Consider the following 14945-nt stretch of genomic DNA (forward strand, 5'->3'; position numbering starts at 1 on the left):
GAGAGAAATTGGGATTCAGTGATATCATATAACTTGATTAAAAGGAGTAATTTTCTCTCCCCTATAAAGGTCCTAGACTATCTGACAAAACCCTAGAACCAGGCATAGACTGTCTTCCTTCTAGTTGTTGATCGGAGGTGTGATCAATAACTCTGTGTGGGAAAGTTCATGAGACTCACAAAAAATATAGGTTAATACACTGCCCTCGGTTGTGTCCTAAAACTTGAACACAAGATCCCAGTGCAGCAGACAAACATACTTCAGATACAAGATTTGGAGGGATTGACTTGAAATTGACCTGGAAGCCTCCTCCCAGAAGACTAGCTGTCAAAGTATCAGAAGGGAAAAGGAAATGCCAAGGAGGAAAAAAAAAAAAAACCAATGGTCCTACAGCTTTAAAGCCTGTGAACAAGGAAAATAATCTAGTGAGATATTCCTAATTGGGCAACTCTAGCATTTTTATCTTAGGGGTACACAACTGTGTAATTATACTTAAGTATTGATTAACAGGAGGGAATTTATGTAAACCTAGCCAGCTACCCATGGCTAGTGATGTAACATATCCTAGATGAGAAACTATTATTACCATTTTCCTAAATGACATTTTATACCATTCCCAAATGGTATAATTTTCACCAGTTTTAAAAACAATTTTACCTACAGATAAGTATAGTTCTTACGCCTAATCAAAAACATTTACTTTTTTCCCCCCCATGAATCACACAGGAAGAGGGAAAGACAGCGGGATTCAAACTTGAGAAGAAGGGCACGGTTGTCCTCTGGAGGCGGACACCCAAGGCGTGCGCCGCTGCTGGCTTGCTTTACTTTTTTTTTTTTTTTTAATAGCAGGTGGTGTCTATTATAGTGATCAACAACTGGTCAAAATGCAGAAAACAATTTACCATGGTATGCCCAGCTCTAATTAGTACATCTACAATACAGCCTCAACACCTAAGGCATGGAGAAGATTGTAAAGGTGTCCCTGGAAAGATTGTAAGAGGCAGAAGATCTGAGTGCCTGCTGCAAGAAGATAGTGTCTTCCAGTCATTAATAGGAAGTTGTGTCTATAAAATCTCAGCAATATGATTGTCTGAGCAATCTGCATATGCATAGTATCAGCTGAAATGCCAGTGTGCATAAGGGAAATTTCACAAGGCCATACTTCTATATGAGAGATACTGGCAATCTATGGCTGCTGAAAGAGGGAGAATCAATTTTCTCTAGGGAGTTCCTCCAACAATGATAGGCTATCTAATACTAAATAGTCAGCCCCAAACACATGTACATACAAAGTAACATTAAATGAACTAAGAAAAACATATGCCCTGATATGTATGTGTGAGTATATATGTATAGATGTGTGTATGTATCTACAACACATAAATTTATGTAGATTTATACACACCAATATATATATACATATATACATATGTATATATATATATGCAAATGACAGAGTTGGGGGTCATGAAAGGAGTTGTAGTGGAGAGAGGAGCAAAAATGATTTAATATACTCAAGTATGAAATGTCCAAAAAGTAAAATTAAATAAAAACAAAAAGGTAAACCCAGGAGTCAAACCCTTGTCTAGGAGTTTTCTTTTCTGCTACACTTTTTACAATAGTCAATGTACAGCATAACAAAGGGATTTGTTTTCCAAGTAATTTTTCAAGGTTGAGGCAATACAAGAAGTTCTTACTGTGCCAAACACTTTACTGAGAATTGACAGGGTTCAAATTGATTTCACCTCTGTCCTTTCTTCTCATATCCTGAGGTGTTTTAGTCAATTCTGTGATGCTATAAGAAATTTGGAATGATTGTAGTGTACAAGTAAAATGAATTATTTAGATTACTGTCTAGATACTGGAAAAATCCTGAAAGCATTGTGTAGTCATTGTCTTAGCTCTTGGTAAAAGCCATATGTTGGCTTATCTCATGGCAGACAATGTGGAAAGACAAACTGGAGTGTTAAAAAAGGCAAATGTGAGGCAGCAGCATCCTAAGGAAAATTAACAAATTGGTTCTTACAGAAGAACTCAGTATCATCAAGAGATAGACTCCACCCATGAAGGCAGTGCCTCCATGATCCAAACATTTCATTTAGCCTTACTCTTAATTTTTTCACCTCCTCACAATTTCTCTATCAGAATCAAGGTTCTTGGTGGACACCACAAACCTTGTCATGAAGCAACTGATTCCTATGCCACTCTAGAACATGTGCTACGTTTCTACACATACAGATCTTGCCCAGTAACTGTCTGTACAAATGCCTACATGGTTTCACAAGCCACTACTGTTCAACTGTATCTGAATAAAACTATCGCTAAAAATTCTGCTGCAGGAGGAAGGTTTGTTGTGGCAAATTAAAGTAGGTTTTAACATTAGAATTTATGTGGACTTTAGTGTACTGATTTTTTCCATGATAGAAGCTTGTATTCAAAGATGAGCAAAGTGAAATTACAGAACCCGATAGTAAACTGATGACAGGTAAATGTAGGACATGAAAATGGTGACAAAACAGAATGAGTACAATGACATTTAAGACAGTCATTCACTACTCTGTAATCGGAGGAAGTAGTGTTGGCATATAATCCACATGGATTTCAATACAAATGTATCCTTTAGATTCTACCTTCCCATTTTTACAGTGTTCTGGTTTGAACCACAGGCCTTACAAGGCTGAGCAAGTGTACTCTATTGACCTAATGCCCAGATCCAGCTACTCTGTTCTAAATTAATGATAATAATGATAAAATTGCTCTTACATGTATGTGTATGCCACTTTATATCTTAAAATACTTTTTAAAAAGCCCCCAACAAGATTTAGAAGTATGTTAATGCAATATAAGAATCTCATTTCATAGATGGGTAAACCAATAAACTAGGAAATTCAGTGACTTACCCAAGGCCACAGAGCTGGCAGGCAATGTAGCAAAGATTAAAATCTATTCATTTGTGTATCAGAACATTCTTGTATCTTGCTGGTTCTGGGTGTTCTGTGTGTCCCCTGGTGGTGGATGCTATGCTCCGAGCTGCAGCCCTCCATCTGCTGTGGCCCTTGGCTAGGCTCAGGGATTCTTCCCCAGCAACCAGCCCAGGAGAGCTTTCCCCAGGATCTTCCCATGGCATCAATAAAGGCCAGTGAACTAACGTCAGAATGAGCTTCTCTTTCTGAAGGAAAGAATAATCCTAAAATATTCTCAGTCTGTTGGTTTCTGTCTCTTTATACATACACATTTTTTTTTTCAGAAGCAAGACTCTATTAGCCTGTCATTTTTTTTTTTTGAGGAGTCTCAGGTGTGAGGACAGATGATAAATTAATACCTTATCTTTGCCATTATAGACTAACATTTTTCCTGGAGTCCCCACAAAGTGTAACCTCATTGCTGCATTTTAATTTTTGATAGCTACATAAAAGAAGCATAGATATATATTAAAAGTAAGATAATGGTAGAAAAGAAACATGTTTTTCCATGTAATATGAATTCTAAGAAAGTAAAAATTACATGAAAGTGTCACAGACTACTACTTCTCTAACCAATGTGCTGCCTCGGAGAGGTTAAGGGCTTTCAGACTAGCATCTTGGACTCAAGGCATGTCTATGAAAATGATTAAATCTCATATCAGTTAAATAGAAGGAACAAGTTCATCCTTAAGTCTATTTCCTATCCAAAGTTTCCGATAAAGAGAAAATGGTATACTTTATCATCCTTGTCTTCATTTCTGCTATGCTAAACATTTACAGCTAATGAGAAGGAAAAGTGTTATAAATTGTCTTCTGATCTTTGAACAGTTTAGATATTGCCACACATCTAGATATTGCATCAAGGCACTTTCAATCAATAGCTCCTACACTCTCTTAACCCACAGGTTTCTCCTACTTTTTAAAGCTAGAGAGACAGCTTCTACAGATCTGCATATGAGAACTTCCCTTAGGACTACCCGAAAGCAGGGATGAATCATAAGCTGTATATATGTGCATCAGTTCTTCTGAAGAGCTTAGCTATACTCAGCTTTTTAGGAGACTGGTGGTATCAGGATGCCCTTGAATGTCTGTCTTAGCCTACATTCTGAGAGATCACAGTTATCTCCTTCTTATAACCCCTGAAATAAGGTAGAGTACCACTGAGCTCATCAAAGATTTGAAAATGGAGGAACCTCAGCAAATCTGAACATAAAAGAACATTTGGGTTCCAAAGTTGAAGAAGGAAGGGCAGGTGTGAATTATCGTGTGAGAAATTCCCTAAATAATTTAATTCATTAGAAGTGGAGGCCTTATGGGGCTAAAAAAGAACGTTTTGGGCGTAGGACGTGAAAGGGCAGTGGAAGGTAAAGGTGAATAAGAATTAAATAGAATGATATATATATATATATATATATATATATATATATATATATATATATATGTGTGTGTGTGTGTGTGTGTAAATGCTATAATAAAGGTCATTATGTCATATGATAACTTTAAAATAAAATTATAAAATAATTTAGATTATGATGATTTTATCTTAAAAGGTGTGGTGTTATGATGAGAGTGTTTGAACTTTGGGATATATATTTGTTTTTGTAGTTTGTAGTCATATAAAGTCAGTTTGGCAATGAAAAGACTTAATTCCTAAGAACAAATTATAGATTCTTATTTTAAAAAAGATATGCAAGACATAGGCAGGAGAATGAGAATTTTAAGGTTATCCTGGGTTGCAGAAGACCTTGTCTCAAGAACAATGTGTAATATGAATCTAAGAATAGTCATGCCTATCATTCTATGGTTTGACATTTGGACTATAGAGGCCATATAAGTGTTATAGAATTACCAAATGGAAAAGAAAACTGCCAAAAAGGACTGAAATAATCCTTCACTTCTCCATAAGGCCAAATAATTCAACCCTTTGATCAGGTACAGAGGCACCTCAAAGTATCTGAGGTAACTCATGGTTCTTTATAATATGAGAACACACACTCCTGATTGGAAACTTAGGAGCCTAATGAGATATGAAATGCATGAGGTTGTGTGTAGAACTGCATGCAGCACAGCCATGTGTGAGAAAGCTTCTGGTATACAAAAAAGACTAAAAGATTACTCAAATGATACAAACCCCTCAATCGTTTATATAATGTTGCCTTTTAGAACTGCTATCCCCTTTTGTTTCTCCACCCTCCTTCTTCCCTTGGAGCTCTATATCATTGGTTAGTAAATTTTCACTGCTTCACTATAACTGCACGCCTCTGGTCAATTCACTTCCCAGATACAGAAGAACCCAGAACACATCTTCAGCTGTATTCATGGTACCTCAAATCAATCAGCTGTTGAGTCATAAAGACTCTGAGAAGTAAGCCTGACCATATATGATGAGCAAGGTATGGTTAGGGTTGGTCTATGAGTGAAGTGTGACAGGGTGATGAAGCAGACAGAGCTAGCAGGAGCCATCCAATAGCATATGTCTTGCTTAGTTATGCAGCATTCTAACCCAATACCTATCTGCATACTATGTGATGTAGGAGGGATCCAAGTTGCCACAGCCCTGACAAATGTGAGGGAGATTTCTAGAAAAGTGAATCACTTGATTTCATGCTGCATGCTCCTATACATAGAGACATATGAGAGGTATCAAAAGTTAGGATAATAGTTATTTTTGTTGTTGTTGTTGAAGGATGAACCTAGAGCCTCATGTGTGGTAATCTGGCTTGTAAGTGCCTCTGTCTGTCAATGAAGCACCATCCCCACAAGCCAAAAGAGATCACCCTACTCACCTGTGCACCTCAGGAGGATCCCTCTGGATTTTGGAGCTTGCCTCTACAACCTCTTTAGCAACTTTACCACTATAAAATACACAAACACAATGTATGTAAGTAAGCACTCCAAATAACAGGGAAGGGTGTATACATGATCTCAAGGTGGCTTTAGGAGTCTATCATTTCCCCTCTTCCATGAGAAAAATGTATGTGGAGGTTGAGGGTGCCTGACAGGAGTATTACTTGGTGGAATGGGAAGAAGACTGAGAGGGTAATAGCACAATAACTATAAACAAAAATTCAAATGTAAATGAGTGCCCCACCCTGCCCCACCACTGCAATGGACCCATTGTTACCCACCTGTATCGAAATCTACTTCCTTTAAAAAATATCTTGCTGCTTGACACAGTCTTGATCTGACTGGATTTTGCATACCTTTAAGGAAAAGCATAGCAGAGGTGGTAGTGACATTGAAAAATTCAAAATTCAAGCAGGACATGCAAGTAGAACTGTGGTAATTACCCATTTTAATTTCTACAAAGAAATTAATTTTACATGATGACTAAGCTTGCACAATATGATCTGGAGGAGTTTCTCAAAAATAGAAATTTTATGTACATTATAATTTGACATGTTCACTGATCAATGCTGTTTTCTTTCATTGTTTGTGAGCCACTGGTCATAACCCACACATTTGATTTTATACTCTATTTCTAGGTCAGGCCTGCAAAAAGTTTCAGGCATGTTGATGAATAGAGGAAATTGTTCTCTCATTCATAATTGAGAGATATAAAGATTATATAAAATCATAGTCAAGTTTATTAGTGATGAAGACCCTTTGTAAGCTGAACCTATGTAAATGCTAGAAGAAAAAAACAGCTTTTTAGCCAGAAATGTAACTCTTTGTTTTACAAACAACTCATCATGTGCTACTTTATCAAGGGAAATGGGTCCATTACACCACAGCATGGATGCTAGCTTCTATGTGCCCTTGAAAAGACAGGTGACTGGGATACATAAGGATGAGAAGCTCAGCCTAGCACTGATTCAACCCTTACACATAAGCATGAACATGACTAATAATACTCTGGAAAGAACTCAAGATCATGGGCTGCCTCAGAGTAGAGTATAGGTCTCTATGCTTCTGAGTTTTATTCAATTACATAAAAAGAAATTAGAGAGAACTAGTGTTTCACATTTCAGAATGGTTTAAAATACTGATAATAAAAAAAAATTGCCCCAGAGCAGGCTCATGTATAGATAAAGAAGTATAGGCAATTAATGACAGCTGAGAGAAAATCAGTCTTTCCCAATGAATAATCTGCCTAGTGAGTTATCCAATACCAAGTGGTCAGCCCTAAAAAAGTATACACGTGTGTGCATATGTATATATGCACATCAGATTATATATTTAATCATATAAATTAATTGACAAGATGCCATGACTTTTGAATTTGAGAGAGTGGATGGGAAACAAGAGTTTGAAAGAAGAGTGAGACAAGACGATTTTATGTATATATTTAATATGTACATTATGTATATATAAAATTAAGAAAAATAAGACATACAAATCAGCTTCAGCACTATAGCTTCATGGTGCAGGGAGAAAAACATGCTGCTTCCCAAATCAAACAAGAAACTGGCATTCCTACTTTCAGAGCAAGCTCACAGCCCTGACTAGCCTCCAATCGAGTTTCTGACTTAAATCTTATAGGATTTCTCAGGTGGATGGGTCAGAGGTATAAAGAAATCCCACTGTGTAACTGTAGACAACTTGGAAGGCCATAATTAGGATCTATCTAGAGAAACAGAATATTGAAGAAAACAGATACTTGAGATAAACTGAGAATGGGGACCAAGCACAGATTAGAAAATTATAATTTTGCTCAGCATAGTACTAGGGTAAGGTAAAGCTCAGAAGAGTTATGGAGAACAGGAGGGGCAGACATCAAAAGGCCACAGGGTGCAGATGGCCTATAGCCTGGCTCTGGCAGGGAGACTTATAATGAGAGACCTACTCATAGTGGCCAGGAGCAGTGCTCCTCAACTGAGAACAATGTTGGCATCAAATAACTTGCAGCCTGATGACAGAAAGTAGATCAACATCTAGAATCACATTTCTGCTATTCACTGCTGTGGAACAGAACTAAAAGATACAAATCTGTACTCACTACTTATAACTGCATCCCTTCAACAGGATGTTTAATGGTAAGGAGATTTTGTAAGAATGAAAGCAGTGCTCTGAGATCTTAGTACTTTCCATACTTTCAATGCAATTGGAAGATAGACTTCCATTAGGACATTACCTGTCAATTCGACATAACCTAGAATAACCTGGAAGGAGTATTAGTGAGAAATTCTCTAGATATGAGTGGTTTGTGGTCATGCCTGTGTGGGACTGTCTTTTTTATTGATATATGAAGACACAGCCCACTGTGGGTGACACAGAAGTGGTGCCCAAGAAATGGTTCCTGAACAGATAAAGTAAAAGCAGCATAAGTAAGCAGAGGAGAGACTAAGAGAGGGCTCTGTAATATAAAGAAAGATTTCTCTGATAGACAATGAATATTTGCCTAATATGAACACATTAACAGCACAGGCAATAAGGCAGAAGTCTGCAGAGGAGGTGGGACTCCCAGAAACTCAAACCCTGGCAGTATCTTAGGTAAGGAGACAGCAACACCCACCCCAACACAGGGAGTAACTGGGACCCACTAGGACACAGGAATTTACTCCTGGCCAGAGGCACTGATTCCTTCAGGTCTGCGCCTGGGCACTGAGCAGATCTTGGGCTTCAGCTCTGCACCCAATCCCACAAAACCCAGAGGAGGTGCGGCTCCCAGGAGCTCTAACCTAAGAAGTGAGTTAGGCTTTAAGTAGAAGCAAGAGAGTAGTGGGCTTGATTATTGCTGGTATAACAGCTTTAATTCCATTAATTGCTAGCACCACTGCTTCTGCAATAGCATTGACACAAGGAGTTAAGACAACTATTTTTGTTAACCATCTAACAAAAAAAATGTTACTAATGTATTGAGTATACAAAAGGATTTATATAGGTATCTGGAACAAAGGATGATGCTCTATAACCTATTCAAATTATCTGAAGGAGGTTCAGGGTTCAAGAGTTAGGAGTTATCCCAAGTGTCATGACAAATATCATTGGAGTAGTGTTACTTCTAAAATTTACAATGATTGTCATTGCAATTAGAAAAAAGTTTAAAGACACCCGCAGGGTATTTGGCATAATCCTAACACCTCTCTGGGTGTGTTAACTTTGCATAGTGAGATTATGAATTTAAAAAAATGCTGCTCTGTTGACTTTTGATGCTGCAGATAATGCCGATAAAATTGTCCATGGTCTGAGGTCAATATTTCTATTTTAGTAAAACCTCAGGAATGGCATAAATAGCTTGATCAGGCTAGCCCTTTTTGTCCTGGGAATACTTTTATTCCTGCTCATCATGTTAAAGCTTGTCTCTAACTACATAAACAGGCTGGCAGCCAAAATACATGATTTGAAACTGATAATGAACCCCCAGACAGAGTTATTAATTTAGCAGGCTGGCAAGCCAAGGACAGGCAAAATTCTGCACAGAGCCTTGCCAACCTAAGACAGAAGTACATTGCTTATGATAACACATATTTCACGATGGGTAAGAAAGGCTTTCTTGTCAGAACAGCCTAAGACAGTCTCAGTCTGGTTTATGCAATAAAAAGGGAGAGATGTGGAGTGCTTTTGAGGCTGCCTGGCAGGAATCTGTCATTGGCCAAGGACAAGGAAATAGGGTGCTTGGAAGGAATCTGACATAAGCCAAGGACAAGGAACGAGACTGCAGACAGGAATCTGACACTAGGCTGGAACAAATAAGTAATTTCAGGCAGAAATATAAATCCTAGGCTAGAACAAAGAAGAAATTTCAGGCAGGAATCCAAATCTTAGGCTAGAACAAAGAAGTAATTATAGGCAGAAATCTAAATCTTAAGCTAGAACAAAGAAGTAGGCTTCAGGCATGAAAATGACTTTGGACTAAGACAGGGAAGTATGCTCAGATATTTTGATCATCCTGATAAGCCTTTAGAAATAGTGATCACAGGAGTGATCACAGGACTCTGATCATGTTCTTTGATTATCTGGGTTTATTGTCTTTCTTGTTCCTGGACTATTTGCATCTATTATGTTGCTAGTTCCTCAACCTAGAACTGACCTTAATACTTGCATGTAATTTAAACAGTATAAAGGCAAAAAAGGAGGAGGATGGATGGGATAGGGGATTAATAGGTAGGGGGGATGGGGAAGGGAGATGGCATCTGAAATGTGAATAAGTAAAATATTGAATAAAAAAAAAAAAAGAACAGCCCAGATGGAATATAGTAAGTGATAACTCAGGGTTATTGATAAGAAATAATAACATAGATGGTAGATACCTGTGCAGTTCTTTTACTGTTTAAGGCTTATTGTAAATATAAAGGTTGTGTGTCAAAGGTGGGGCTGAAACCCTGGATTGGGATCAAAAATTTCAACAACAAGGCATTTTCAGAATTTTAAGATCTTTGAGGGCAGGGAGTTTGAGGGAGCTAGGAAGGAGACAAGAAAGGGTAGGGGTGAGAGTATTCAGAATCCATTGTATTTGCGCATGAAATTGTTAAAGAGAAATTTTAATGACTTTTAAATGAATCTATAACCTCAATGACAGTAGTAATTGACCAATTTTGAATTGATTTTTGTACTAGGTGAGAAACCAGGGTCTAGTTTTGTTTTTTGACACATGAATGTCTATTTTTCTCACCATCAATTGCTGAGTAGACTGTATCTTCTCCACTGTTTTTTATTTTTTATTCTTTACAGTGTCAAAAATTATGTAGCTGTAAATACATTGGTTTATTCCTATTCTATGCAATTGATCTACATGTTTGTTTTCATAGTGATGGGCTTTCGTCAATAGTCAGCATCCAATAAATGATGCTAGTATTGATTATTCTAATTCTTGTTGATATTTTGTGATCAGGGCATAGGAAACATTATTATGGTCCTGAGGAATCTGCCCTAGGGTAGAACTCTCCGATTCTGTACAGCCGTGGTAGGTCACAAACTTGGAGCGGAAAAAGAAATGTCTCCAGAAAGTATATTTTAATACTGTGCCTTCATTTTCTACCAAAAATGTGTTTAGATGGTAAAAAAGAACACCTTATTTTGTTGGCCATTTTCTTGGCTAACACTGCTGAAAATTTACATTTGTCTTCCTTAGGGTTAAACTCCAAGAAGACATTGGTCTGATATATATTTTTTTCATGTTCATGTTAGGAGTGAGAACCTGTGTGACCCCAGCTTTATCCATTCTGGGGTCTGGCTACAAGGAAAAGCAGACATTTTCACTGGTTATGGTGTATACACCGTTAGTCCCAGCACTTGGGCGGCAAGGGGTGGGACTAACTCTAGTCTGAGGCCAGTCTGGTCTATTTAGTAAATTCTAGTCATTGCACAGACACACATATCTATAGAAAATTTAGGCTGTGTTTGGAAGTTCAGATATGGATCATGATGACTTCTGGGGCAGGGAAGAGGCATATCTAGACCACAACTTTCTGTCCAGCTCTCTCTTCAGTGAGTCAAAACCTCAAAGATTGTTAATCAGCTCAACAAACACTCAAATCCTCAAAGATACAGAATCTCTTCCAAGGCTACATAGTGAAACCCTGACTTGGTGAGGGCAAGGTGGGAAGGTTTTTCTTCAGCTTGGTTCTTGGGCAAAATTACTCAATGCTCTTCATCCCTTGGTCTTTACTGGCATTTTACTTCTGGGGGTTTTAAAGAATCATGGTCCACTGGCTCAAATCATGTTTTGAAACAAAGTAAAAGTAAAATAAACTTGTGAATGAGCAAAACTAAAAAAAAAAGGCAGAAGTCTATTAGTTCAAATGAGCCCACCTTGTTGTTGTGCATAACTGGTAGTTTTCAATTTAAAAAAATAATTTAAAACTAAATTAGAAATGTATCTATCACATTGTAAACTAATTTTAAATTAAGCAAATACCTAAGCATTAAAATCACTGAAACCATTAGAAGAAAACATAGGCACTATCCTACATAATGTATGTATAAGAAAGGACTTTCTGAATAGGACTCTATTACCCCAGGAATTAGGCCAACAATTGAAAATGAAACTTCATAAAATAAAAGCTACTCATAGCTAAAGAAACAATCAACTAGCTCAAAGGGAAGCCCACAATGGGAGAGGATCTTTCGAAGTTATGCATCTGACAGTGGAATAACACTTAGAATATATTAAAAAATCAAAAACAGGGCCCCAAAAACAAAACTAAACACATACAAAGAAACAAATTAAAATGACCCATTAGAAATGAGTCCAGGATTTGAATACAGAGTCCTCAAAAGAAGAAAAAAAAAGACTAAAAAATATCTTTAAAAAGGTTTATCATCCTAGCAATTAAGGAAATGCAAATTAAAAGGACGTTGACATTTCATATCACCTCTATCAGAACGGCAAAGATCAACAAAAGACAACAAATGCCAGTAGGGAAAAGGAGACATTCATTTACAGCTAGTGGGATTACAAACTGGTATAGCTATTACGAAAATCAGTGTGTAGAATTTTCAGAGAGCTAAAAATAATTCTACCATATGATCCAGCTATATCATTCCTTAGCATATGCCCCCAAAATTCAATGTCCTACTTCAGAGATATTTGTTCAGCCATGTTCATTGTTCCTCTATTGTAGTAGCTAGAAATGGAAGCAATCCTTCAACTAATGAATGAACAGTGAAAACCCCAACACATACACACTATGGGATACCATTTAGTTACAAAGATAAGGAAATCATGAAGTTTGCAGGTAAATGGATGAAACTAGAAATACTCATATTAAGTGAGGGGAGCAGACCCATAAAGACAAATGTTACATGTTCTCTTTCATCGGAGGTTCTAGCTCTAAATTTTCAGATGTGTATACATTTCCTGGAGTAAGTGCATAGCGTAAATCAGGAAAGTAAAAACAGACCATGGCTGCAGTGAGGAGGTGTTGGGAAGTAATAAGCATAGCAGGGTACAAGTGAACGTTATTTGAGAAAATGGGAAAAATAAGGATGGTGCTCTAATTATGAGGGAGAGAGAGATAGATACAGGAGAGAAGAGGGTAAAATAGCAGTAAGGATATTTGAAAAAATTATCAGGAACCATCCTACTATCTACCTTAAAAACTCTGTAATACTCATTAGTGTATTACATTAGTCTATTAGTGTATACATGTATACATACATGTATAGTAAAAATGAAAATTTTCTCACCTAAGCTGACAATGTTCCCTCCTAGAGTTAAAGCCTACATATCAAAATCTCCAAGATGAGGCATGTGAAGCTCTCTTTTGAGTTGTTGGTCAGGATTGTCCAAGAGACTCCCCATATGTTACAGACTCCTGCTATTGTCCTTGGTTGCCCCTCAGAAGTAGAAGTTAAGTTCCTACTTCTTAAAATATTATGCCCTTCAGATGAAGTATCGAGAGGACCCTGAGCCAGAATAGACCTGAATGCTTTCTCACTGAGGCCTAGCTTTCATGGTACCAAAGATGGCATGCAAGTTTTCAATGGAGCACACATCTGTCTCCACAGTGGCTGCATGAGGTTGCACTCCCACTAAGACTGATTAAGGGTTATTCTTACTCTATATCCTCTCTAGAATTTTTTGTCTTTGTTTTTGTGATCTTAGCCATTCTGACAGGGGTGAGATGAAATACCAAAGTAGTTTTCATTTTCATTTTTCTACAGGTTATGGATGTTTGAGCACTTAATTCTTAGCTCGTCTATGACCATATAAGGCTTCCAGTGACAGGACTGGGACACCAACCTAGCCATAAAATCTTTAATCTACAATCTATCATGAGTACAATATGTGCTGGAGCAGTGGTAGATCAGAGCTTGGAGAAATGGCCAACAAATGTCTAGTCTAACTTAAAGACTAGGCCACAAGAGGTAGCCCATGTTCCTACTGTCTTGATGGCCATGAATCAGAAGCTAGAAGGCCCTGATATAAAGGGTAGCACAACTGTCATCAGAGAGATTTCTTCCAACATCTGAGGGGAGCAGATGCACATACCCACAGCCAAATATTAGGTGTAGCTCAGAAGAGTGGGAGGAAGAACTGTAGAAGCCAGAGGGGTTAACGACACCAGAAGAACATGGGGCACAGAATTAGGAGTCATCAGGGTTCACATAGGTCTGAAGCAGCAATCACAGAGCTGGAATGGATCTCTACTAGGTTCTCTGCATACATGTGGAGTTTTAGCTTAGAGTGTTTGTGTGACTCCTATCAGTGAGAGTGGGGTGTCTTTCTGACTCTTGCCTGCTTTTAGGACCCTTTTTCTCCTACTGGGTTGTCTCATCCAAACTTAATGAGGCTTTGTGCTTTGGATTCTTTCATCATGTTATATGCAGTGTTCAGTTACTATTCCCGGAAGGCTTGTTCTTTGATGAAGGAAAATTGTGGTTTAGTCAATCTGATAGAGAAGGAAGGGGTGAAGACTGGGAGGAATGAAGGAAGGGAAGGCTGTAGAAGGGCTGTAGTATATGAGAGAAAAATACATTATTTAAAAAGAAGAAAAAAGTTTTCTTAGTCTTTGAATTTTTCTTTTGAGCCTTCTTTGTTTGGTTTGGTAGCACAGTTTTAATTGGGTTGTTCATTTTCTTTCATTTATTTTTGCAGTTCTTTGGATGTTCTAGACACTAATACTCTATCAGATGTATGTGTGGTAAATAATTATGTCCCTCATTTAAATGTGATCTCCTATTGCATTTAAATAGAATTTACAGAAATATATTACAAAATAAATATGTAGTCAATGGCGAGGCATAAAGGGGTCCATCAGTACTTTATAAATCTATAATCAAAAAAACACAAGAGTCTTACTTATAAAAGGCTTGGTTTTCTACCCCACATTTCCATAAATGTTTGCAGGCAGCTGGTGTTGAAGTATGGAATGCCAAAACAGCGTTTTTCTATTAAAAAAATAACAAGAAATGGTATGTTAAACACAGTTTATATTACTTATGCTTGTCATTAGGTATTTGTATTGTACTACATTTTTTATTGTACATGGGTGTACAATAATGCCTTATGCATATGGGTCTCTATACATTCCTGCATGGAGGCAAGAGATTGATGTTGGGTGTCTTTCTTTACCACTCTTTAACTTATTTTTTGTG

The 14945-nt window shown here is 37.5% G+C and overlaps 1 protein-coding gene across 7 annotated transcripts in view; it reads right to left on the reverse strand.

The window, feature by feature from the left end:
- Frmd3 (FERM domain containing 3) overlaps positions 1–14945 on the reverse strand; it is a 185033-nt gene that overhangs the window by 41687 nt on the left and 128401 nt on the right. For all 7 annotated transcript variants that reach the window (XM_076934765.1, XM_076934766.1, XM_076934767.1 and 4 more), the window contains 3 exons: positions 14650–14738; positions 6092–6166; positions 5750–5818 (listed from right to left, as the gene is read on the reverse strand). In XM_076934765.1, the coding sequence (XP_076790880.1) occupies positions 5750–5818; positions 6092–6166; positions 14650–14738 (233 nt within the window). The remainder of the gene's footprint in view (positions 1–5749; positions 5819–6091; positions 6167–14649; positions 14739–14945) is intronic.

This window comes from Arvicanthis niloticus, chromosome 5 (genome assembly GCF_011762505.2).
Source record: "Arvicanthis niloticus isolate mArvNil1 chromosome 5, mArvNil1.pat.X, whole genome shotgun sequence".
Classification (NCBI taxonomy): domain Eukaryota; kingdom Metazoa; phylum Chordata; class Mammalia; order Rodentia; family Muridae; genus Arvicanthis; species Arvicanthis niloticus.